The 22,782-nt window shown below is 43.2% G+C and overlaps 1 protein-coding gene across 2 annotated transcripts; it reads left to right on the plus strand.

Moving 5' to 3' along the window:
* The first annotated feature begins 1,031 nt into the window (after positions 1-1,031).
* Positions 1,032-22,648, plus strand: LOC131186712 (5'-3' exonuclease PLD3-like). Of its 2 annotated transcripts, XM_058160578.1 has the most exons (14): positions 1,032-1,320; positions 1,428-1,542; positions 7,002-7,178; positions 8,479-8,550; positions 10,142-10,411; positions 11,225-11,403; positions 11,667-11,850; positions 15,801-15,915; positions 16,715-16,842; positions 17,420-17,620; positions 18,462-18,601; positions 19,223-19,388; positions 20,085-20,178; positions 20,848-22,648. In XM_058160578.1, exons 2-14 carry the CDS (start codon positions 1,453-1,455, stop codon positions 21,045-21,047), a joined length of 2,016 nt encoding a protein of 671 aa, XP_058016561.1. In that variant the 5' UTR covers positions 1,032-1,320; positions 1,428-1,452; the 3' UTR covers positions 21,048-22,648. The 2 variants fall into 2 exon arrangements, with proteins under 2 accessions (XP_058016561.1, XP_058016562.1); XM_058160579.1 differs by lacking the exon at positions 8,479-8,550 and having other exon boundaries at positions 1,035-1,320.
* Positions 22,649-22,782: the final 134 nt, after the last annotated feature.

A 22,782-nucleotide genomic window follows, 5' to 3' on the forward strand; every position in this document is an offset into this window, starting at 1 on the left:
TCTATTTCTCCTGGGGTGTGAAAAACCAGCGCATAAAGATGAGTCAGTTTCCAACAGATTTATTTTCCAAAGGAAGAGGAGGAGGAGAAGAAGAAATTCCTGCAAGACTTGAGTTTCTAAAGTTTTGACTAAGTCTTCCAGGAATTTCTCCTCCTCCTCCTCCTCTGCCTCCTCCTCCACCACCACCACCATCTTCTTCTCCTCCTTCTTCCTCCTCCTCCTCCTCCATCTTCTTTTCCACGTCTATCTCCTCCTTCCCTATTCTCCTTTCCCCCATTAATGAATTAACGTTGTCTTTCTTGGCTTCTCCCACTGAGCAAAAGTTTCTCCTCCTCCTCCTCCTCTTCCTCCTCCTCCTCCTCCTCCCACTTCTTCCGCTTCCGCTTCCAGTTCTTCTTCCTCTTCTCTTCTTCTCCACCTTCTCCTTCTCCTCCTTCTTCCTCCTCCTTCTCCACCTCCTCCTCCTCCTCCTCCTTCCACTTCTTCTTCTTCTTCCTCTTCTTCTCCACTTTCTCCTCCTTCTCCTTCTTCCTTCTTCCTCCTCCTCCTCCATCTTCTCTTCCTCCTCTATCTCCTTCTCCTTCCCTATTCTCCTTTCCCCCATTAATGAATTAACTTTGTCTTTCTTGGCTTCTCCCACCGAGCAAACGCTTCTCCTTCTCCTCCTCCTCCTTCCACTTCTTCTTCCTCTTCCTCTTCTTCTCCACCTTCTCCTTCTTCCTCCTCCCCTCCATCTTCTCTTCCTCCTCTATCTCCTTCTCCTTCCCTATTCTCCTTTCCCCCATTAATGAATTAACTTTGTCTTTCTTGGCTTATCCAGCAGAGCAAAAGCTTCTCTTTCTCCTTCTCCTCCTTCCACTTCTTCTTCCTCCTCCTTCCTCCTCCTCCTCCAGCTTCTCCTTCTCCTCCATCTTCCTCCTCCTCCTCCTTCTCCACCTCCTCCTCCTCCTCCTTCCACTTCTTCTTCCTCTTCCTCTTCTTCTCCACCTTCTCCTCCTTCTCCTTCTCCTTCTTCCTCCTCCTCCTCCTCCATCTTCTCTTCCTCCTCTATCTCCTTCTCCTTCCCTATTCTCCTTTCCCCCATTAATGAATTAACTTTGTCTTTCTTGGCTTCTCCCGCAGACCAAAAGCTTCTCCTCCTCCTCCTTTTTAGCAAAAGGGCTGCTTTGAAGGAAGAGAGGTTTCTTACACACTCGGCCGCTAGGAGTCAGTCAGTTGTGCAAAACTCAGCATAAATGCAACAATTTACCAACCAATTGCGGTGGTGCTAGTCATTTCAAATCCATCTGAAGTCGTTTCCCCACCAAATTTAACGTCTCTGTAAGTTCGCTAGGTCATTTTGGGGGGGCCGGTACTGGGTATCTGCTAGGTAAAAGTGGGAGGTGTATTTTTTTAAAAAAAAAAACCAAACAAAAACATTTTTTTAGGGAGTGCTATTTCCTTTGAGGCAACATGAGGAAGAAGCCGCCTGCTCAAAACCAAGTCAGTGTCACTCCGATTAGAAGATCGACGCGCTTGCAACAGGAAAAACCTGCTGAAAAGGTAGGAAAATGTTCACTCTTCAAACATGGAATTGTCACACATACGAATATCCTTGTCTCTCCTAGAAGCGGCGTGTTGTCTTCTTCAATATATATGTAATGTTCTACTTTATTTTACTTATTAAATTTCTACACTACCAGTCTGGCCTAAGTGATTCTGGTGGTTTAAAAATATAAAACAATACGATACGAACGTGTGATTTAAAATGCAGTTAAAAAAACGTATTTTATTCTATTCGTTTATTTATATTTCATCTTTCTAAACGGTCCCTCTCCCACAGAGAGAGTGTTCTGGGTGATGGCGTAAAATAATAATAAATATATAAACATGTACAGTTAAATGTTAAAAAATGAAAATTAATTAAAATGATTGAACAGGAGATAGATAGATAGATGATAGATAGATAGATAGATAGATAGATAGATAGATAGATAGATAGATAGGTAGGTAGGTAGGTAGGTAGGTAGGTAGGTAGATAGATATAGACATAGATGATAGATCGATAGATCGATAGAGAGACAGAGAGACAGAGAGAGGTAGATGAGAGAGAAACAGAGGCAGAGATAGTGAGATTAGATAGATAGATAGATAGATGATAGATTGATAGATGATAGATAAACAGATGATATAGATAGATGATAGTTAAATAGATTGATTGACAGATGATAGATTTATAGATAGACAGAGAGACAGAGAGAGGTAGATGAGAGAGAAACAGAGGCAGATGATTAGATAGATAGATAGATAGATAGATAGATAGATAGATAGACAGACAGACAGACAGACAGACAGACAGAGACAGACAGACAAACAGACATGTAGCCTATAGTGATATATACAGTATATATGTGGCCTTATCCTAGCCGATGATCATAATAAAACATTGATTTGATTTATATGACCCTATTTTCATTTACAAAAAGAAAAAGAGATCTGAAAAATGATAAAGAGAGATAGATAGATATGGATAGACAAAGCTAGAAAGATAGAGAGTGATGAGAGAGAGAGAGAGAGAGACAGATAACACACACACAAACACACATATACATACATACATACATATATATGTGGCCTTATACTAGCCCAGGATCATAATAAAAACTTAATTCGATCTGTCTTCATTTACAAAATCCTCTCTCCTTCTATCTGTTGGACAGCTCCCTTTGGCCCACTCTAAGCCAGGCTAAACAATGATTTCTCCTTATTCTACTAGCTGGCAGGAATAACGCAGTTTACAACTCAAACCTAACTAAATTCCGTGGGGTTTTTTTCCTTGATGCTCTGGGTCAGTATCTCGTGGCCACCCACCATGGTTTCTCGACATTTAGGGCTGGGTTTTTCCGGCTCTTCCTTTGCTGAAGGGAAATTCTTTTGATAACGTTGGAAGCGTAAAAAATGGAAAAGATTTAGTCCGATTGGCTATGGTCGGGGAAGGTGACGGAAGTTGCTAAGCTGACTAAATTGTTTTGATTAATGAAAACATGTTTACTGCTGCCTGGAAATGCCTTCTAAAGATATATGGGTAGTCCTCGACTTACGACCACCATCGAACCCAAAATTTATGTCGCTAAGCGAGACAGTTATTAAGGGAGTTTCCCCCCCCCCCCTTTTATAACTTTTCTGGACACAGTTGTTAAGTTGGTAACACGGTTGTTCAGTGAATCTGGGTTCCTCATGGACATTGCTGGTCAGAGAGTCACAAAAGTAAATCACATGATCCCAGGATCTGTCATAAATACGAGTCAGTTGCCAAGCATCCCGGTTTTGATCACGTGACCACGAGGACGGTACGACGGTCATAAGTTTGAAAAACGGGTCTTCGGTCCCTTTTTTTTTTGGCGCCGTTATAACTTGGAATTATCACTAAACAAACTGTCGTTAAGTCGAGGACCGTCTGCATTGCGTCTATGCTTGCCGCCTGGAATTATTTATAAAAATAATAAAAGTTCGGATTTAAAAAATGAACATTAAAAATACCGTAGGAGGGCCGAATTTTTTTCTTCCGCTTTGGCAGCTAGTTTCATTATGACGGTGTCCATTTTAGGTCCTGTTTTTTTTTTTTTTAACTTATTCCTCTTGTGTTGTTGTGTCATTGTTTACAGCGTTTCCCCAGGTTTTTAATTTTTTTTTTTTAATTTGTTCTTCTTTCCGGCGGCTTTGATGGGTGTGTGTGGGTTTTTTTTTAAACCTGCTTTAAAAGCTGCCTACCAACGGTAGTAAAAAAATTACAATGTTCTCAGGAAGGACAGGATAATCTTGTCTGTGCAGGCAATGTGTATTTTCTGCCAACTTTAGATTATTATTTTTTTTTAAAAAGCAGAAACCAGAGATGAAAATAACACTTTGGTTCAGCCCGAAACTCGCTCGAAACTATTTTTGAGTGTAGCGTAGACGTTAGAAGCTGATTTTGTTTGCAGATAAATTCGATGTCGGTCGTTGGAATAGAAAACTCAGAAATGGTTGTACGGAGTGAGGCACGTTTGGGTGTCCTTTGGAGTTAAACAATGTTGTCCAGGCTGGTCAAATGGCCCATGTCTCTCTTGTTTTTTTCCATGTTTTATTTGTTTTATTTATGTAACACTCGATTTTCCTCAAACGGTGTGTATTCTGGGTACAATTATGTTTAGATAGTCATATTTGTACATCTTCATTATAATTAGTCATCATATTAATAATAGAATAACATTATACTATGATAAGGGACACGGTGGCTTACTGGGTAAGACGCTGAGCTTGTCGATCGAAAGGTCGGCAATTCGGCGGTTCGAATCCCTAGTGCCGCGTAACGGGGTGAGCTCCCGTGACTTGTCTCAGCTTCTGCCAACCTAACAGTTTGGAAGCATGTAAAAAATGCAAAATAGGGACCACCTTTGGTGGGAAGAGAACAGCGTTCCGTGTGCCTTTGGCGTTGAGTCATGCCGGCCACATGACCACGGAGACGTCTTCGGACAGCGCTGGCTCTTCGGCTTTGAAATGGAGATGAGCACTGCCCCCTAGAGTCAGGAACGAATAGCACGTGTGCGAGGGGAACTTTTACCTTTACTTTTACCTATACTACAATAACCTTAATACTTAACATTTAACATCTACCATTTCCTCCCTTTATACCTCTTCCTTTCTAACTTCCATTTCTATTATCTAGCCATTGATAAAATGTGTCCCATATCAAGAAATATTCAGTTTCTTCTTTATCTTTAATAGCAAGTGTTAATCTATCCATTTCTGCACAATCTTAATATTTTTTTAAAATTACATTCTCCTCAGATGGGATCTCATCACTTCTCCATTGTTGCGCAAATACAATTTTAATTGCCCTTAATATATGCAAAATCAAATATGCAGTCTTTTTAATCATATTTTTTTCTGGCCCAACAGAAAATATCTCTGGTTTCAGGTCTATATGTAGTTTTATCATTTTTTCTAGCCGCATGTGTATTTTTGTGCAATATTTTCTCACTCTTGGGCACGCGAAGTGTTAATACCATTTTATAATGCCTTGGTAAGGCCACACTTGGAATATTGCATTCAGTTTTGGTCGCCATGAGGTAAAAAAGATGTTGAGCCTCTAGAAAGAGTGCAAAGAAGAGCAACAAAGATGATTAGGGGACTGGAAGCTAAAACATATGAAGAACGGTTGCAGGAACTGGGTATGTCTAGTTTAATGAAAAGAAGGACCAGGGGAGACATGATGGCAGTTTTCCAATATCTCAGGGGTTGCCACAAAGAAGAGGGAGTCAAGCTATTCTCCAAAGCACCTGAGGGTAGAACAAGAAGCAACGGGTGGAAACTAATCAAGGAGAGAAGCAACTTAGAACTAAGGAGAAATTTCCTGAGAGTTAGAATGATTAATAAGTGGAACAACTTGCCTCCAGAAGTTGTGAATGCTCCCACACTGGAAATTTTTAAGAAAATGTTGGATAGCCATTTGTCTGAAATGGTGTAGGGTTTCCTGCCTGGGCAAGGGGTTGGACTAGAAGGCCTCCAAGGTCCCTTCCAACATTATTATTATTATTATTATTATTATTATTATTATTATTATTATTATTATTATGTCCATCACATGTGGTAATATAAAACCAGATGGTTGATTACTCTTCCAACATTTGTCCAATCTGTCTTTAAAGATTTTTGCCAGTGCGAAATGCCATCTATAAAACATTTTATACAGCTTTTCCTTAAATGCAGTCAACATCGTCAATTTCTACCCCACCATTTCTGCCGGCCCAGCTCTTTTTTTCAAAGAGCTTTTATATCTTTGTTTTCAAAGCTTGGCAGGTGTTGTGGTGCGTGCATTCAAAGGCAGAGAGAAAGAAAGAGGGCGAGCGAGCGAGATGCCTTCGGTGCTGTTATCTCTGCAGCTATAGAACCATCTGTCCCTTCACTTTGCCAGGGAAAACTCCCCGGCGAGCTAAATTAACACAAGTTGGTGTTAGGAAGCCAACCAGAACTGACCGCCAATGACAATGATTTAAAAACAAAACAGAGGAGTTATTGAGTCTGTCATCCGCACCTCTATAACTGTCTGGTTTGGTTCTGTAACCCAACAGGACAGACACAGACTTCAGAGGATCATTAGCAGAAAAAAACAATGGCTACCAACCTGCCTACCTTCCATTGAGGACCTGTATACTGCACAAGTCAAAAAGAGGGCTGGGGAAATATTTACAGACTCCTCGCATCCTGGACATAAACTGTTTCAACTCCTATCCACAAAACGACGCTATAGAGCACTGCACATCAAAACAACTAGACACAAGAACAGTTTTTTCCTGAACGCCATCACTCTGCTAAACAAATATTTCCCTCAACACTGTCAAACTATTGACTAAATCTGCACTACTATTAATCTTCTCATCGTTCCCATCACCCATCTCTTTCCACATGACTGTATGACTGTAACTTTGTTGCTGGCAATCCTTACGATTTATATAGATATTGATTGTTTCCTGATTGCTTATTTGTCCCCTGTGACTATCATTAAGTGTTGTACGTTACGATTCTTGACGAACATAACTTTTCTTTTATGTACGCTGAGAGCATATGCACCGAACACAAATTCCTTGTGTGTCCAATCACACTTTGGCCAATAAAAAATTCTATTCTATTCTATTCTACTCTACTCTATTCTATTCTACTCTACTCTACTCTACTCTACTCTACTCTACTCTATTCTATTCTATTCTATTCTATTCTATTCTATTCATTCTCAAATTCAGCTAGAGACTGTTATGATATCAGCCCTTCAAGGCAGCCCAAGTCAAGCATGATTGGTGTATGTATTTGTGTACATCTGTAAGCGTTGTGTATCTGTGTGTGTGTGTGTGTATTTCTACACAGGAAGTGTAGATGCACCACCCACTGGAGAACACTTCCTCAATTTCCTGGCACCGTTTTCTAGTGATGAGAGTGTCGGTTCATTTCTGATTAAACCCTTCTGTGATTTCTGAACCACAACCCAGAATGAACCTCAACACCCAAGAAGTCGGCCCGATGACATCCTGCAGCCCCGAGAAAGCATCAAAGCTTACAAGAAGCAAGTAGATCCCACCAAGGAACGACCAGATCCGCCAGAAACGCCTTCAGAATCGGGAGCTCAGCCAGACGTCGGGCGACAAGCAGAGAAAGAGAAAGTCTTAGTAAGTGTTGAGTTCCTCCTACCTCAGATGTTTAGCTTGTCTTTGGTTCCAAGATAGGGGACGGTAGGAAGAGCTGGTTGAGCCCTGCTCTGGATTCCCTAACCTTCCCCAAATTAAGGATCAGGCTCCGTTCGATGGAAGAGATGCACAAAACTATCCCTGGGCTACGGGAAGGATCTTGAGCAAGCTGGCAAAAAGGTTGCTGGCATTGTGTTCCCCCTTTTCAAAGGGGGGAGACCCATAAAATGACAAGCAGGGATCAAAAATTCTCAGGCTAGGTTGAACCGTTAAGTAAACATGGAATAGAGTAGAGTAGAGTAGGATAGGATAGGATAGGATAGGATAGGATAGGATAGGATAGGATAGGATAGAAAGAATAGAATAGAATAGAATAGAATAGAATAGAATAGAATAGAATAATAAAATATATAATGAAATGGAATGGAATGGAATAATAGAATAGAATAGAATTAGAACAAGAGTAGAGTAGAGTAGGACAGGACAGGACAGGACAGGACAGAATAGAATAATAAAATACAGAATGGAATGGAATGGAATAATAGAATAGAATAGAATAGAATTAGAAGAAGAGTAGAGTAGGATAGGACAGGACAGGACAGGACAGGACAGAATAGAATAATAAAATATAGAATGGAATGGAATGGAATAATAGAATAGAATAGAATTAGAACAAGAGTAGAGTAGAGTAGAGTAGAGTAGAATAGAATAGAATAGAATAGAATAGAATAGGAAGTAGATAATAAAATAGATAATAGAATAAATAAGAATAGAGTTGAAAATAATAGAATCGAATAGAAAATAATAGAATCGAACAGAAAATAGAAAAAGGTAGGGTAGGATAGCAACACTAACAGTATTAGGCACCTTCTAGTCCAATCCCTTACTCAGGCAGGAGACTCATTCCTGAGGGAAAAAAATGCTTTTAAAAGTAAAAAAGGCTCTGATGATCAGGCAACTCTGCTGGGATCGTCAGAGGCTTTTAAAAGCATTTTTTAAGAGGTTGTAGAAAAAATGCTTTTTAAAAGTTTTTTTTAAAAAGTTGGCCACGCCCACCCAGTCACATTATCCCCCCCAAGCCACACCCACAGAACCAGTAGTAACCAAGTGTAAGGTCTCCTGCTTGGGTACGGTGGGTGGGGGTCAGACTAGATGACCTACAAGGTCCCTTCCAACTCTGTGAGATGTTCAATCCGTTAGACGCCCAGTTTGGGTAGTTCCTGAGAAGCGAAACTCTTGTGAGATCCCCACCAAAGACAATTCATCCCATTTCCCTTTACAGCCCCCCGTTGTGAGGCTGAGGAGATTGGAGTTGAAGGAAGACCCTTCCCCACCTCCAGAGAGGGGAAAGGAGGTAATGGAGTGGGGGCAAAAGGCCTGGCGAAGATCCAAGTTTGTTTGTGTCACCTTTCCGGGGACAGACGGTTCATCCCGTGCCAGTCAAGAGTTTCTGTGTTTTTGCAGGGATGGCACCGTGTGGTGTCACTTTATGGTGGGCATGCTTAGAAACTGGGACAAATTAAATTTCCCCCTCCCCAAAATATACCAGAGAGATCCAGCATTGGTTTGATTGATGTTCGTTAGCATTTTTTAAAAAAAATTAAAATCTTAACATTACACCAAACCCGGAATTTAATCAAGAGGGCTACGATTTTCCTGATTTTTTTTTACTTTTGCGCTTTGGTTTGTTAAGCAAAATCGCTGCAGACGTTAAGTCGATCACGCGGCCGTTAAGCGGATCCGGGTTCCTCCGTTGACTTTGCTTGTCAACGTGCCTCCGTCGAATTTCGGGGAGGGAATTCGCCCGCGTTTGCTATTCGAAAGTGACTTTCCGTGTTAGATTCACAGCCGATTATTTGAGAGGGGGATATTTGGGCATTGAACCTGTTTCCTAAAATAGGGGATGGATCCGTCTTTTCAATAAGCAAATGAGTTAGAATCAGTGGTGAAATCCAATTTTTTTTGCTACCGGTTCTGTGGGCGTGGCTTGGTGGGCGTGGTTTGGCTTGGTGGGCGTGGCGGGGGAAGGATACTGTAAAATCCCCATTCCCTCCCCACTCCTGTGAAAAGATACTGCAAAATCCCCATTCCCTCCCCACTCCTGTGAAAGGATACTGCAAAATCCCCATTCCCTCCCCACTCCTGGGGGGAAGGATACTGCAAAATCCCCATTCCCTCCCCACTCCTGGGGGAAGGATACTGCAAAATCCCCATTCCCTCCCCACTCCTGTGAAAGGATACTACAAAATCCCCATTCCCTCCCCACTCCTGTGAAAGGATACTGCAAAATCCCCATTCCCTCCCCACTCCTGTGAAAGGATACTGCAAAATCCCCATTCCCTCCCCACTCCTGTGAAAGGATACTGCAAAATCCCCATTCCCTCCCCACTCCTGGGGGAAGGATACTGCAAAATCCCCATTCCCTCCCCACTCCTGTGAAAGGATACTGCAAAATCCCCATTCCTTCCCCACTCCTGTGAAAGGATACTGCAAAATCCCCATTCCCTCCCCACTCCTGTGAAAGGATACTGCAAAATCCCCATTCCCACCCCACTCTGAGGCCAGCCAGAGGTGGTATTTGCCCGTTCTCCGAACTGCTTAAAATTTCCGCTTACCGGTTCTCCCGAACCTGTCAGAACCTGCTGGATTTCACCCACCCCTGGTTAGAAGTGTACTTTCCTCCAATCGTGATTCTGGACAAGCCAGGATATTAAGTGGATTCCGAGCCCTGTTTATTTTTTGACTGGAAAATTAGACCAGTTTTGGACTGCAATCATAGCAGGAACCATGGTTTGCGAGCTACCTCTGTAGGTTACCCAACCCAACCCCAATATTTTTAGAAGAACATATCTCAGCCACGTTCTTGGTCATGGATGATGGTGTGGGTTGGTTGGTCCGCCCAAAGGAGGAAGTCAAATCATCTCTTACTTTCCCTCGATCCATAGTTAGACACCCCAAATATTCAGTGGGAAGTGGTAAAGGGTCAACAGTCTCGGCTACAAGTCTTGGACACCTCAAAACCACGAAGCAGTAAAGTTGCACATCCGGAAGACACAACCACACCTAGCCTGCGAAGACCCATTGAAACCCGGAGACAGGAGACCTGGACCGAAATCACCCCCAGAATCAAGGTACCCCCAATGAAGAAGATGGGGAGCGACAAGTTGCCACCTAAAGCTTCACCAGCAGAAGAAATCCACCAGAGATGGCTCAAGGTAAATTGTGGGTCCTTGCCAGCCACCCTGAATTGTGTAATCTTCAACTCCTTCTCTCAGTGGCAATATTTCTAATGTCTTGCGGAGCCCTTCCGACTCTGAAAAAATTATGGGGGGGGACCCCAAAGGCGGTTGTATGGGGTGATATCTATCAGGATTTCCCATATTAAAAAATTAAAATGGACACGTTTGGGGAATATTGATGGATTAATTCACAGAGCAATTGCAAACAGGGCTGGCTGGGGGATTCTGGGAGTTGAAGTCCCCCCCCTTTAAATCATGCCAGTTGGGAGATTCTGGGAGTTGAAATCCAACCATCTTAAAATATGCTGGCTGGGGAATTCTGGGAGTTGAAGTCCAACCATCTTAAAGTATGCCGGCTGGGGAATTCTGGGAGTTGGTCCAACCATCTTAAAGTATGCCGGCTGGGGAATTCTGGGAGTTGAAGTCCAACCATCTTAAAGTATGCCGACTGGGGAATTCTGGGAGTTGAAGTCCAACCATCTTAAAGTATGCTGGCTGGGGAATTCTGGGAGTTGAAGTCCCCCCCCTTTAAAGCATGATGACTGGGGGATTCTGGGAGTTGAAGTCCATCCATCTTAAAGCACGCCGGTTGGGGGATTCTGGGAGTTGAAGTCCACCCATCTTAAAGAATGCTGGTGGGGGAATTCTGGGAATTGGAGTCCCCTCCCCTTAAAGCATGCCGGTTGGGGGATTCTGGGAGTTGTAGTCCACCCATCTTCAAGGGATCAACTTTGAAGAAACGCTGTGCTAAGTCAGCTTCTCTTACCTTCCCTCACTTTTTCTCCTTAGCGCACCTTCTCTTGGTCTTCCCTCTGTTTCCTTCTCTTCTTCCTCCTCCTCCTCCTTACCTGCTGGCTGGTATGGAACCACGGAGTCCCTGCGTCTCTCGTGCTCGGAAACAGCTCTCTAAGCTGGAAAAAACTGACAACGCTGTGGAACGAGGCGGAAGAATGCAGCGCGCAGTGCAGGCAAGTTCTCCGCGTTTATTTTACGCCTGGAAACGTCCTGTAGATCAGGGGTCTCCAACCTTGGTCCCTTTAAGACTTGTGGACTTCAACTCCCAGAGTCCCTCAGCCAGCAAAGCTGGCTGAGGAACTCTGGGAGTTGAAGTCCACAAGTCTTAAAGGGACCAAGATTGGAGACCCCTGATCTAGATGTTGGTTCCCGAGCCTGGGTCAACTCCATGGCTGCTGACCATCCTGGTTTTAATTCTCCTTTCTCTCATTCCTAGCCTGGTTCTCCTGGAGAGCATCCCAGACAGCTTACAGTATCCGCCGCCGAGTCCCCAAAATCCCACCACTTACGAAGGGTGGATGGATCTCCTCTCGGAAGCCAACAGCGTGGTAGAAATCGGGGCTTTCTACTTTACCCTCCGAGGCTCCGATCTACAAATGGAAGAGCCTTCGGCGGAGCAGGTCAGTGGGCCGTTGGGAACGCCGCGGTAGAAGGATCCACTCTGGATCTCTTCCGGAGTCTAAGCCTTGTGTCGGGAATTGGGGGAAGGGAATAGAAATAGGATAGGATAGGAATAGGAATATAGAATAGAATTAGAATAGAATAGAATTAGAGCAGGATAGGATAGGATAGGATAGGATAGGATAGGATAGGAATATAGAATAGAATTAGAATAGAATAGAATTAGAGCAGGATAGGATAGGATAGGATAGGATAGGATAGGATAGGATAGGATAGGATAGGATAGGATAGGATAGGATAGGATAGGATAGGAATATAGAATTGAATTAGAGCAGAATAGAATAGAATTAGAATAGGATAGGATAATAAAATAGAATAGAATAGAATAGAATAGGAATATAGAATAGAATTAGAGCAGAATAGAGTAGAGTAGAATAGGAATAGGAATATAGAATAGAATTAGAATAGAATAGAATTAGAGCAGGATAGGATAGGATAGGATAGGATAGGATAGGATAGGATAGGATAGGATAGGATAGGATAGGATAGGATAGGATAGGAATATAGAATTGAATTAGAGCAGAATAGAATAGAATTAGAATAGGATAGGATAATAAAATAGAATAGAATAGAATAGAATAGGAATATAGAATAGAATTAGAGCAGAATAGAGTAGAGTAGAATAGGAATAGGAATATAGAATAGAATTAGAATAGAATAGAATTAGAGCAGGATAGGATAGGATAGGATAGGATAGGATAGGATAGGAATATAGAATAGAATTAGAATAGAATAGAATTAGAGCAGGATAGGATAGGATAGGATAGGATAGGATAGGATAGGATAGGATAGGATAGGATAGGAATATAGAATTGAATTAGAGCAGAATAGAATAGAATTAGAATAGGATAGGATAATAAAATAGAATAGAATAGAATAGAATAGGAATATAGAATAGAATTAGAGCAGAATAGAGTAGAGTAGAGTAGAATAGGAATAGGAATATAGAATAGAATTAGAATAGAATAGAATTAGAGCAGGATAGGATAGGATAGGATAGGATAGGATAGGAATATAGAATAGAATTAGAGCAGAATAGAATAGAATTAGAATAGAATAGGAAAATAAAATAGAATAGAATAGAATAGAATAGAATAGAATAGAATTGGAATATAGGATAGAATTAGAGCAGAATAGAGTAGAGTAGAGTAGAATAGGAATAGGAATATAGAATAGAATAGAATAGAATAGAATAGAATAGAATAGAATAGAATAGAATAGGAATATAGGATAGAATTAGAATAGAATAGAATAGAATAGAATAGAATTGAATTGAATTGAATTGAATTGAATTGAAAGGGACCTTGGAGGTCTTCTAGTCCAACCCCTTCCTCAGGCAGGAAACCCTATACCATTTCAGACAAATGGACCGAGCCAAAGAGATCTTGTGTTCCATCTACAGGGGAGTTCTCATTTAGCGACTCCCGCATTTAGTGACCTTTCCCGGTTACGATGGCGGCGCTCAAGCAACTTTGCAGCCACCCCTTTGCCATTATAGGTGATCCTTGACTTAAGGCAACAGTTCAGCTCAAAGTATCCGTTGCTAAGCGAGACAGTTGGAAAGTGAGCTTTGTCCCGCTTTGCCACCTTGCTTGTCGCGGTCATTAAGTGAATCGCTGCTGTTAATGTTAAGTAATGAAGATAGTTGTTAAGTGAATTTGGCTTCTCCATTGACTTTGCTTGTCAGAAGGTCACAAAAAGTGAGATCACATGACACCCGGACACAATTACACAATTACACAATCACACATGACACAATTCCAATGATTGCTGTGTCCTGGGGTCACACGATCAGCATTTCTGAGCAGGGAAGGTCATAAGTCACGGTCACCCCTCTCTACCAGAGCAAAAAAACACAAAAAAAGTAATAAAATTGGGTGTTTGTCCTGTGATGTCTCACTTAACAACCGTGCAGCTTAATAATGGATTTTCCAAATCTCGTTTGGCGGCTGTAAGTCGAGGACTACCTGAAGTTGAGTCCAATCAGGCTCCAAGAGTTATCTGAGAAGGAGAACTGAGCTGCACGAATGAATGGCAGAACTTCAGAATGGCCTGAGCCGACATCGTCCTCTCATCTAGAATAGAATAGAATAGAATAGAATAGAATAGAATAGAATAGAATAGAATAGAATAGAATTCTTTATTGGCCAAGTGTGATTGGACACACAAGGAATTTGTCTTGGTGCAGATGCTCTCAGTGTACATAGAATAGAATAGAATAGAATAGAATAGAATAGAATAGAATAGAATAGAATAGAATAGAATAGAATAGAATTTTTTATTGGCCAAGTGTGATTGGACACACAAGGAATTTGTCTTGGTGCAGATGCTCTCAGTGTACATAGAATAGAATAGAATAGAATAGAATAGAATAGAATAGAATAGAATAGAATTCTTTATTGGCCAAGTGTGATTGGACACACAAGGAATTTGTCTTGGTGCATATGCTCTCAGTGTACATAGAATAGAATAGAATAGAATAGAATAGAATAGAATAGAATAGAATAGAATAGAATAGAATAGAATTCTTTATTGGCCAAGTGTGATTGGACACACAAGGAATTTGTCTTGGTGCAGATGCTCTCAGTGTACATAGAATAGAATAGAATAGAATAGAATAGAATAGAATAGAATAGAATAGAATAGAATTCTTTATTGGCCAAGTGTGATTGGACACACAAGGAATTTGTCTTGGTGCATATGCTCTCAGTGTACATAGAATAGAATAGAATAGAATAGAATAGAATAGAATAGAATAGAATAGAATAGAATAGAATAGAATAGAATAGAATAGAATTCTTTATTGGCCAAGTGTGATTGGACACACAAGGAATTTGTCTTGGTGCAGATGCTCTTAGTGTACATAGAATAGAATAGAATAGAATAGAATAGAATAGAATAGAATAGAATAGAATAGAATAGAAACGAATAGAATAGAAACGAATAGAATAGAATAGAAACGAATAGAATAGAAACGAATAGATTAGAATAGAATAGAATAGAATAGAATAGAATTTTTTATTGGCCAAGTGTGATTGGACACACAAGGAATTTGTCTTGGTGCAGATGCTCTCAGTGTACATAGAATAGAATAGAATAGAATAGAATAGAATAGAATAGAATAGAATAGAATAGAATAGAATAGAATTCTTTATTGGCCAAGTGTGATTGGACACACAAGGAATTTGTCTTGGTGCATATGCTCTTAGTGTACATAGAATAGAATAGAATAGAAACGAATAGAAACGAATAGAAACGAATAGAATAGAATAGAATAGAATAGAATAGAATAGAATAGAATTTTTTATTGGCCAAGTGTGATTGGACACACAAGGAATTTGTCTTGGTGCAGATGCTCTCAGTGTACATAGAATAGAATAGAATAGAATAGAATAGAATAGAATAGAATAGAATAGAATAGAATAGAATTCTTTATTGGCCAAGTGTGATTGGACACACAAGGAATTTGTCTTGGTGCAGATGCTCTCAGTGTACATAGAATAGAATAGAATAGAATAGAATAGAATAGAATAGAATAGAATAGAATAGAATAGAATAGAATTCTTTATTGGCCAAGTGTGATTGGACACACAAGGAATTTGTCTTGGTGCAGATGCTCTCAGTGTACATAAAAGAAAAGATACGTTCATCAAGGCACAACATTTACAACGCAATTGATGGTCAATATATCAATATAAATCCTAAGGATTGCCAGCAACAAAGTTACAGTCATACAGTCATAAGTGGAAAGAGATTGGTGATGGGAACGATGAGAAGATTAATAGTAGTGCAGATTTAGTCAATAGTTTGACAGCGTTGAGGGAATTATTTGTTTAGCAGAATCTAGGACCAAGTCCCGCAAATGTTGTTGTTTTGTGTTACTCCGCAGGGCCTGGAGGTGTTTAATATGCTGCGCAGCCTGCCTTCCCGGGGGGTGAAGTTAGAGATCGCGGTGAATAGCCCTCAATCGTCCAAAGACGACACCGATGAATTGGCCCGTGATGGTAACGTATCTGTAGGGAGATAGCAGAATAACAGAGTTGGAAGGGACCTTAAAGGTCTTCTAGTCCAGCCCCCTGCTCAGGCAGGAAACCCTATACCGTTTCGTACAAATGGCTGTCCAATCTCTTCTTTAAAAATTCCATTTGTTGGAGAAGGAAGGAAGGAGGGAGGGAGGGAGGGAGGGAGGGAGGAAGGAAGGAAGGAAGGAAGGAAGGAAGGAAGGAAGGAAGGAAGGAAGGAAGGAAGGAAAAAAGAATAGCAGAATAACAATGTTGGAAGGGACCTTGGAGGTCTTCTAGTCCTGCTCAGGCAGGAAACTCTATACCAGTCATGGCTAACCTTTTTGCCATCGCGTGCCAGTAGGTGGGGGGGGCAGGGGGGAGTCATGTGCACACGTGTCATGTGCACACCCATAATTCTATGCGCCCTGCCCCCGCGGATGCACGTGTGACTCCCCTCCCCCCCCGCGATGGCATGCGATGGCCCGGTAGGCCCGTTTCTCTCTCTCAGCTGGCTCCAGAGCCTCTCTATGAGTCTGGGGAGGGCAAAAACATTTTTCCCCACTCCCCCTGAGGCCCTCTGGAGGCCAGAAACAGCCTGTTTGCCAACTTCCCGTTGGACAGGAAGTGAGTTGTTTGCCGTCCCCAGCCTCCAGAGACTCCTAGAGAGGGGACAGCAAAAAAACCGGAAGTTGGCAAACGGGCAGTTTCTGGTCTCCTGGGGGGATGGTGGGAAAGGCTGTTTTCATGTTTGATGGTGGCAGCTTCTAAAGAGAGATTCGGTTACCATCTCGCTCTCCAGGCGCAGACGTGCGGTACGTGAACATGAAGGAACTGACCGGCGGGATTGTGCACACCAAATTGTGGGTCGTGGATCGGAAACACCTCTACATTGGCAGTGCCAACATGGACTGGCGTTCCCTTACTCAGGTATCTCCTTCGGGGCAGGCGTGAAAAGATGCACAGGTGCTGCTGACTTACAACCAGGGGTGAAATGCTCCCGGATCGGACCGGATCAGACGATCCGGTAGCAATCGTGACCGGTAGTTCGGCAATCCAGTAAAGCAAAACTCCGCCCACCCGCCGGGGTGTTTTAACCAGGAAGTAATGTGTTTTTTTTAATCTTCTGCGCATGCAGAATTTGTGTTGGGAGGCATTGGTTTTACTTTTGAGTTGAACGACGCTGGGAATGAAGTCATTCCCAACTGTTTGAATAAAGTTTGTTTGTTTTTTTACGGACTGAGTTTCTTACTACCTACTTGGGCCTGGGTCACAACACGTCTGTCAGCCCTCAAATGGGGAGTCAACAGCCCTTAATTCTGGAGATGGCTGAGGAGGAAGAGGAGGAACAGCTGGGTCCAATGCCTGATGCGTGGGTGCGAAGAAGGAAGAGGAGAGGAGAGCAGTGGAAATCTATGGGCCGGTCCTATGGGAGATCACAGGCCCTGAAGAAGTAAATCTGGTGAGCTTCCAGCAAGATGCTTATAGATCGTTTTTTTCTCCTTAGGTGAAGGAGCTGGGAATTGCTCTGTACAATTGTAGCTGTCTGGCTAAGGATCTGCACCGGATCTTTGCCATGTACCGGATCTTGGGCAAAGAGGGAGCCACCCTGCCCACCACCTGGCCCAGGGATCTGGCGGCTAAATCCAGCCTGGAGGAACCTCTGAAGATTCAACTGAACGGGGTAGAGGCCCAGGTCTACATTTCCGTAAGTGTGTTTGTGTGAAAATAACAACAACAATAACAACAACAGTTTAAAATTCTGAAGATGTGCCAGATCTCCTCAGCCTGCCCAGATGGGGAGGAAGAATTATGGCATTTGGATGCCGCACATCTGGACAGCGGGAGGGATTTTTTTGGGGAAGGGGGGGGAATGAGATTGGGAAGGTAGAAGTGTAGCAAGCTGGTGATTCCCTAAAAATCAAACCAGTCGGATTTGGAAGGGACCTTGGAGGTCTTCTAGTCCAACCCCCTGCTCAAGCAGGAGACCCTATAATGCTTTGGACAAATGGTTGTCTAATCTCTTCTTGAAAATCCGTGCGCCTTTGGGTGTTGAGTCATGCCGGCCACATGACCACGGAGACGTCTTCGGACAGCGCTGGCTCTTCGGCTTTGAAACGGAGATGAGCAGCGCCCCCTAGAGTCGGGAACGACTAGCACATCTGTGCGAGGGAAACCTTTCCCTTTCCCTTACTTAATTTGAATAATATTTTACTTTATAATTTGTATATTGTGCTTATACTTTTAAAAACCTGTGAATAAAATTGCTTTGATTTTGACAAATTTCTTGTCTAATACAAGATTGGGATAAATAAATACCCGGATATACCTAATCAGCTAGTTTGACATAAAATACATTTAAAGCCACTGCTCTCCTTCCGGTGTTTCTGAAACGTGGTAGATTTCAACCGGCATCGAGTTTCACCCTGCCAAGGTGAGCTGTCTGGCTTTCTTCTGCCAAGGTCACCTGTTTGGAGCCAGGTGGCCTCGGAAGAAGGAGCAGGTAGAAATCCTGGCTCTGTTTATAATTCTGTTCTTTTTGACTGCAGAGCTCCCCGTCGGCTCTGTGCTCGACCGGCCGGACGTCGGACCTCAGCGCCATTCTGAGCACGATTGGAGACGCTCAAGAATTTATCTATATTTCTGTGATGGATTACGAGCCGCAGTGTTTATATTGTAAATCGAGAAGGTGATTTTATTGCCTGCCTTCCCTTCCTCCCGACCTCCCTCTCTCCCTTTTATCCTCTTTCTTTTTCCTTCCTTCCTTCCCTTCTTTCCTTCCTTCCTTTCCTCGTTCCCTCCTTTCCTTCCTTTTTTTCCTTCCCTTTCTCCCTTCCTTCCTTCCTTCCTTCCTTCCTTCCTTCCTTCCTTCCTTCCTTCCTTCCTTCCTTCCTTCCTTCCTTTTCTCCCTCTCTCCCTCCCTCCCACCCTTCCTTCCTTCCTTCCTTCCTTCCTCCTCCCTCCTCCCACCCTTCCTTCCTTCCTTCCTTCCTTCCTTCCTTCCTTTCCTCCTCCCTCCTCCCACCCTTCCTTCCTTCCTTCCTTCCTTCCTCCTTCACTCTCACCCTTCCTTCCTTCCTTCCTTCCTCCCTCCACTCCCTCCCTTTCTTTTCTTCCTTCCTTCCTTCCTTCCTTCCTTCCTTCCTTCCTTCCTTCCTTTTCTCCCTCTCTCCCTCCCTCCCACCCTTCCTTCCTTCCTTCCTTCCTTCCTTCCTGCCTGCCTGCCTGCCTGCCTGCCTGCCTGCAATTCCTGGCAATTTCTCCATCAAGGTCACCTCCCTAACACTCTTCCCCGGTTTTCCTTTCCAAGGCTGTGGCCCGTCATTGATGACGCATTACGGAGCGCAGCCTGCGATAAAGGCGTGGCGGTACGTCTTCTCATCAGCTGTTGGCAGCATTCGAGACAAACCATGTTTGTTTTCCTGGAGTCGCTCACGGTCCTGAGAAGGAAACCCCTCCACTGCCCCATTGAAGTGGCGAGTCTTCCCTAGCCTTTTCCTACTAATTAAACCCACAGGGTTAGAAACTTCAAGATGGTGGAATGAGGGGGAGAGAGAGAGAGAGAGAGAGAGGGAAAGAGAGGGGAGGGGGAAGAAGAGAGGGAGAATGAGAAAAGGGAAAGGGAGAAAGAGAGAGAGGGGAGAGAGAGGAAAAGAGAGAAAGAGAGGGAGGGAAAGAGGGAGAGAGAGGGGGAAGAGGGAGAGAAAGAGAGAGGAGGGAAAGAGAGAAGAAAAAAGAGAGGGAAAGAGGGAGAGAGGGGAAAAGGGAGAGGGGAAGAGAGAAAGAGAGAGAGGAAAGAGGAGAGAGAGGGGAAAGGAGAGAAAGAGAGAGGAAAGAGGAGAGAAAGAGAGGAGGGAAGAGAGAGAGAAGAGAGAGGAGAGAGGGGAAGAGGGGAAAAGGGAGAGAGGGGAAGAGAGGGAGAGAGAGGGGGAAAGAGGGAGAGAAAGAGAGAGGAGGGAAAGAGAAGAAAAAAGAGAGGGAAAGAGGGAGAGAGAGGGGGGAAAAGGGAGAGAAAGAGAGAGGGAAAGAGGGAGAGAAAGAGAGAGGAGGGAAAGAGAGAAGAAAAAAGAGAGGGAAAGAGGGAGAGAGGGGGGAAAAGGGAGAGAAAGAGAGAGAGGGACAGAGAGGGAGAGAAAGAGAGAGGCATTTAATTCTTTGTTTTTTCTTTTCAGAAACTTTTTGTGGTCCCCACAGAAGGGAGAGAAATTCCTTACGCCCACGTTAACCACAACAAATACATGGTGACGGACCGAGTAGCTTATGTTGGTATGTAGCTCACGTTTTGAATTTAATTAACGGAATAACAGAGACGGAAGGGATCTGGGAGGTCTTCTAGTCCAAGAAGGTCACAAAAAGGGGATCACGTGACACCCCCCCTCCCCCAGGACGGTGCCACCGTCATAAATAGGAACCAGTTTGCAGGCGTACGAATTTTGACCATGTGACCCTGGCGACGCTGCAACGGTTGTGTAAAAACGGTCGTAAGTCACTGTTTATAACTTCAAACGGTCACTAAATGAACGTTCGTACTTTGAGGACTGTCCGTAGCATGCTACAAATGTCCTGTAAATGGATTTTCTTCTTTTTGTCAATTCGCAAAGCATTCCTGGCCAGCTCTCAAGTTGCCATAGGCCGGAGGAGGGGGATGGGGAGGGATGGGAAACCGGCGAAATGGCACAGCAGCCGAAGACAGATGCACATTCTGGACTTATCTCTCTCAAGGCTGTCTCCCAGGGTAACCCACAGCAAGTGGAGGGGAGTGACTTCTACAACCTGGGAAATTGCTCTGTTGGCGAATGTGACTGATGACACAGCCTGGTGGGGAGAGGGAAAAACAGGGTCATAATTGGAGCGTCAATTACGTAGGGTCAGAGCTTCATGATTTAATTACGGCATCTGTGGGGACCCTGACACTTTTATTTCTCCCGCCTGCAGGAACTTCTAACTGGTCTGAAGATTATTTTCTCCACACCACTGGAGTTGGGCTGATCGTCAACCAGAGCGGCGTTGCCCCCGAAGCCCAAAGTTACACGTTGCGACAACAGCTGGCGGACGTTTTCCTTCGGGATTGGGAATCTCCGTACACCCTCCCGCTCGAAAACCACTCGGAATGTATGAAGAAATTCAGAGAGTGAAGGGTCTCGCTTGAAGAACCGGCCCCTAAGGCCAGATTCATTCAGTTTCTCAGTCCATGAGGACCTTCCTTTAAACGTCTCCTGTGGGTTGGATGCTCTTGGTGTGTCCCAAAGGTGCTTTCCCCCCCCCCCCCACCCAAGAGGCTCTTGGTCTGCTTTTAGGAAAACGTCAAGCTGCTTTTGCATTCTTAAGATATGGCCTCCCCAGGTTCACAATCTCTCATCGGAACAGGGGAGGAAAAGCTATTGCTGATCAATCGTTCTGGGCTCCGAGAAGCTCCAGGAGCTGAAGGATCAAATTAGGGACAGATCATCATGGAGAAAAATCTATCTATATGGTCACTAAGAGTGGACAATGATGGACCTCCCTCCCTCCTCTGGACTTCCCTCCCTCTAGCATCCATCCATCCATCCATCCTCCATCCATCATCTATCCATCCATTCATCCATTCATCCATCCATCCATCCATTCACCCTCTGTCTGTCTATCTATCATCTAGCTAGCTACATAATTACCTAGCTACCTATCCATCTCTGTCAGTCTATCTATCTATCTATCTATCTATCTATCTATCTATCTATCTATCTATCATCCGTGTATCTGTCTATGCATCCATCCATCCATCCATCCATCCATCCTGTCTATCATCTAGTTAGCTACATAATTACCTAGCTAAGTATCAGTCTCTGTCAGTCTACCTGTCTATCTATCATCATCCATCTGTTTATTTGTCCATCCATCCATCCATCCATCCATCCATCCATCCATCCATCCATCCTGTCTATTATCTAGCTAGCTACATAATTACCTAGCTACCTAGCTACCTATCAGTCTCTCTGTTTGTCTGCCTGCCTGCCTGCCTGCCTGCCTGCCTATCTATCTATCTATCTATCTATCTATCTATCTATCTATCTATCTATCTATCTATCTATCTATCTATCTATCTATCTATCTATCTATCTATCTATCCATCTATCCATCTATCCATCTATCCATCTATCCATCCCAGAATCATAGTGTTCAAAATCCAGTGGGACTCTATGGTGTATTTACGATCCTTCAGGTGCCCATTGGCTAATGGTGAAGAACTCTGGAAGCCTATAAGATCCTGCCCTCCTTGCTTTCCAGGGATTAAAATCCTGCTCTCTGCGGTCTTCTTTCCCCTCTGAAAATATATCCTTTAAATTATCTATTTCCTTTTGAAACTTGAAAGAGCACATCCGATTTACTGCTCTGACATGTGTCATGTCACCAGGTTGGCCACCTGCACAGAACAACCTGCCTACGTCAGGACTGCAATGATCTACATGATCACAAGAGGGCGGCAAAAGAATCCAGTGGGTTTAAAATCTCTCTCTCTGCTGACCTCTAGTGGTTGTCTCCGATTCCTGCACCCTGAAAATGATAATCCGTTTTATTGCTTACGGCCAACGTCTTTTGAAATTTCTGTTTTGGAAACTCAGGGATTGTGTTATAGATGGGGAAATATATGCCTTAGTCTGAATGTGCGATAAGCAATACGAAAAGACATCGCTTGGCAGAGTTTATTTTTGATAAACCAAATAATTTTTATAATAAACAAGTTTGTTGTTTACCTGTGTTCTGTTGGTATCCTCGTTTCATTTAATTCAGAGCCAGTTTGGTTGTGATTGTTATCAATGCTTTTTGCATCCAGTTTACCAAGCAATTCTGTCTGGATTTGGTATTAAATTTTGATTACTAGTTCCTTCCTTC

This window comes from Ahaetulla prasina, chromosome 17, assembly GCF_028640845.1.
Source record: "Ahaetulla prasina isolate Xishuangbanna chromosome 17, ASM2864084v1, whole genome shotgun sequence".
Lineage (NCBI taxonomy): Eukaryota > Metazoa > Chordata > Lepidosauria > Squamata > Colubridae > Ahaetulla > Ahaetulla prasina.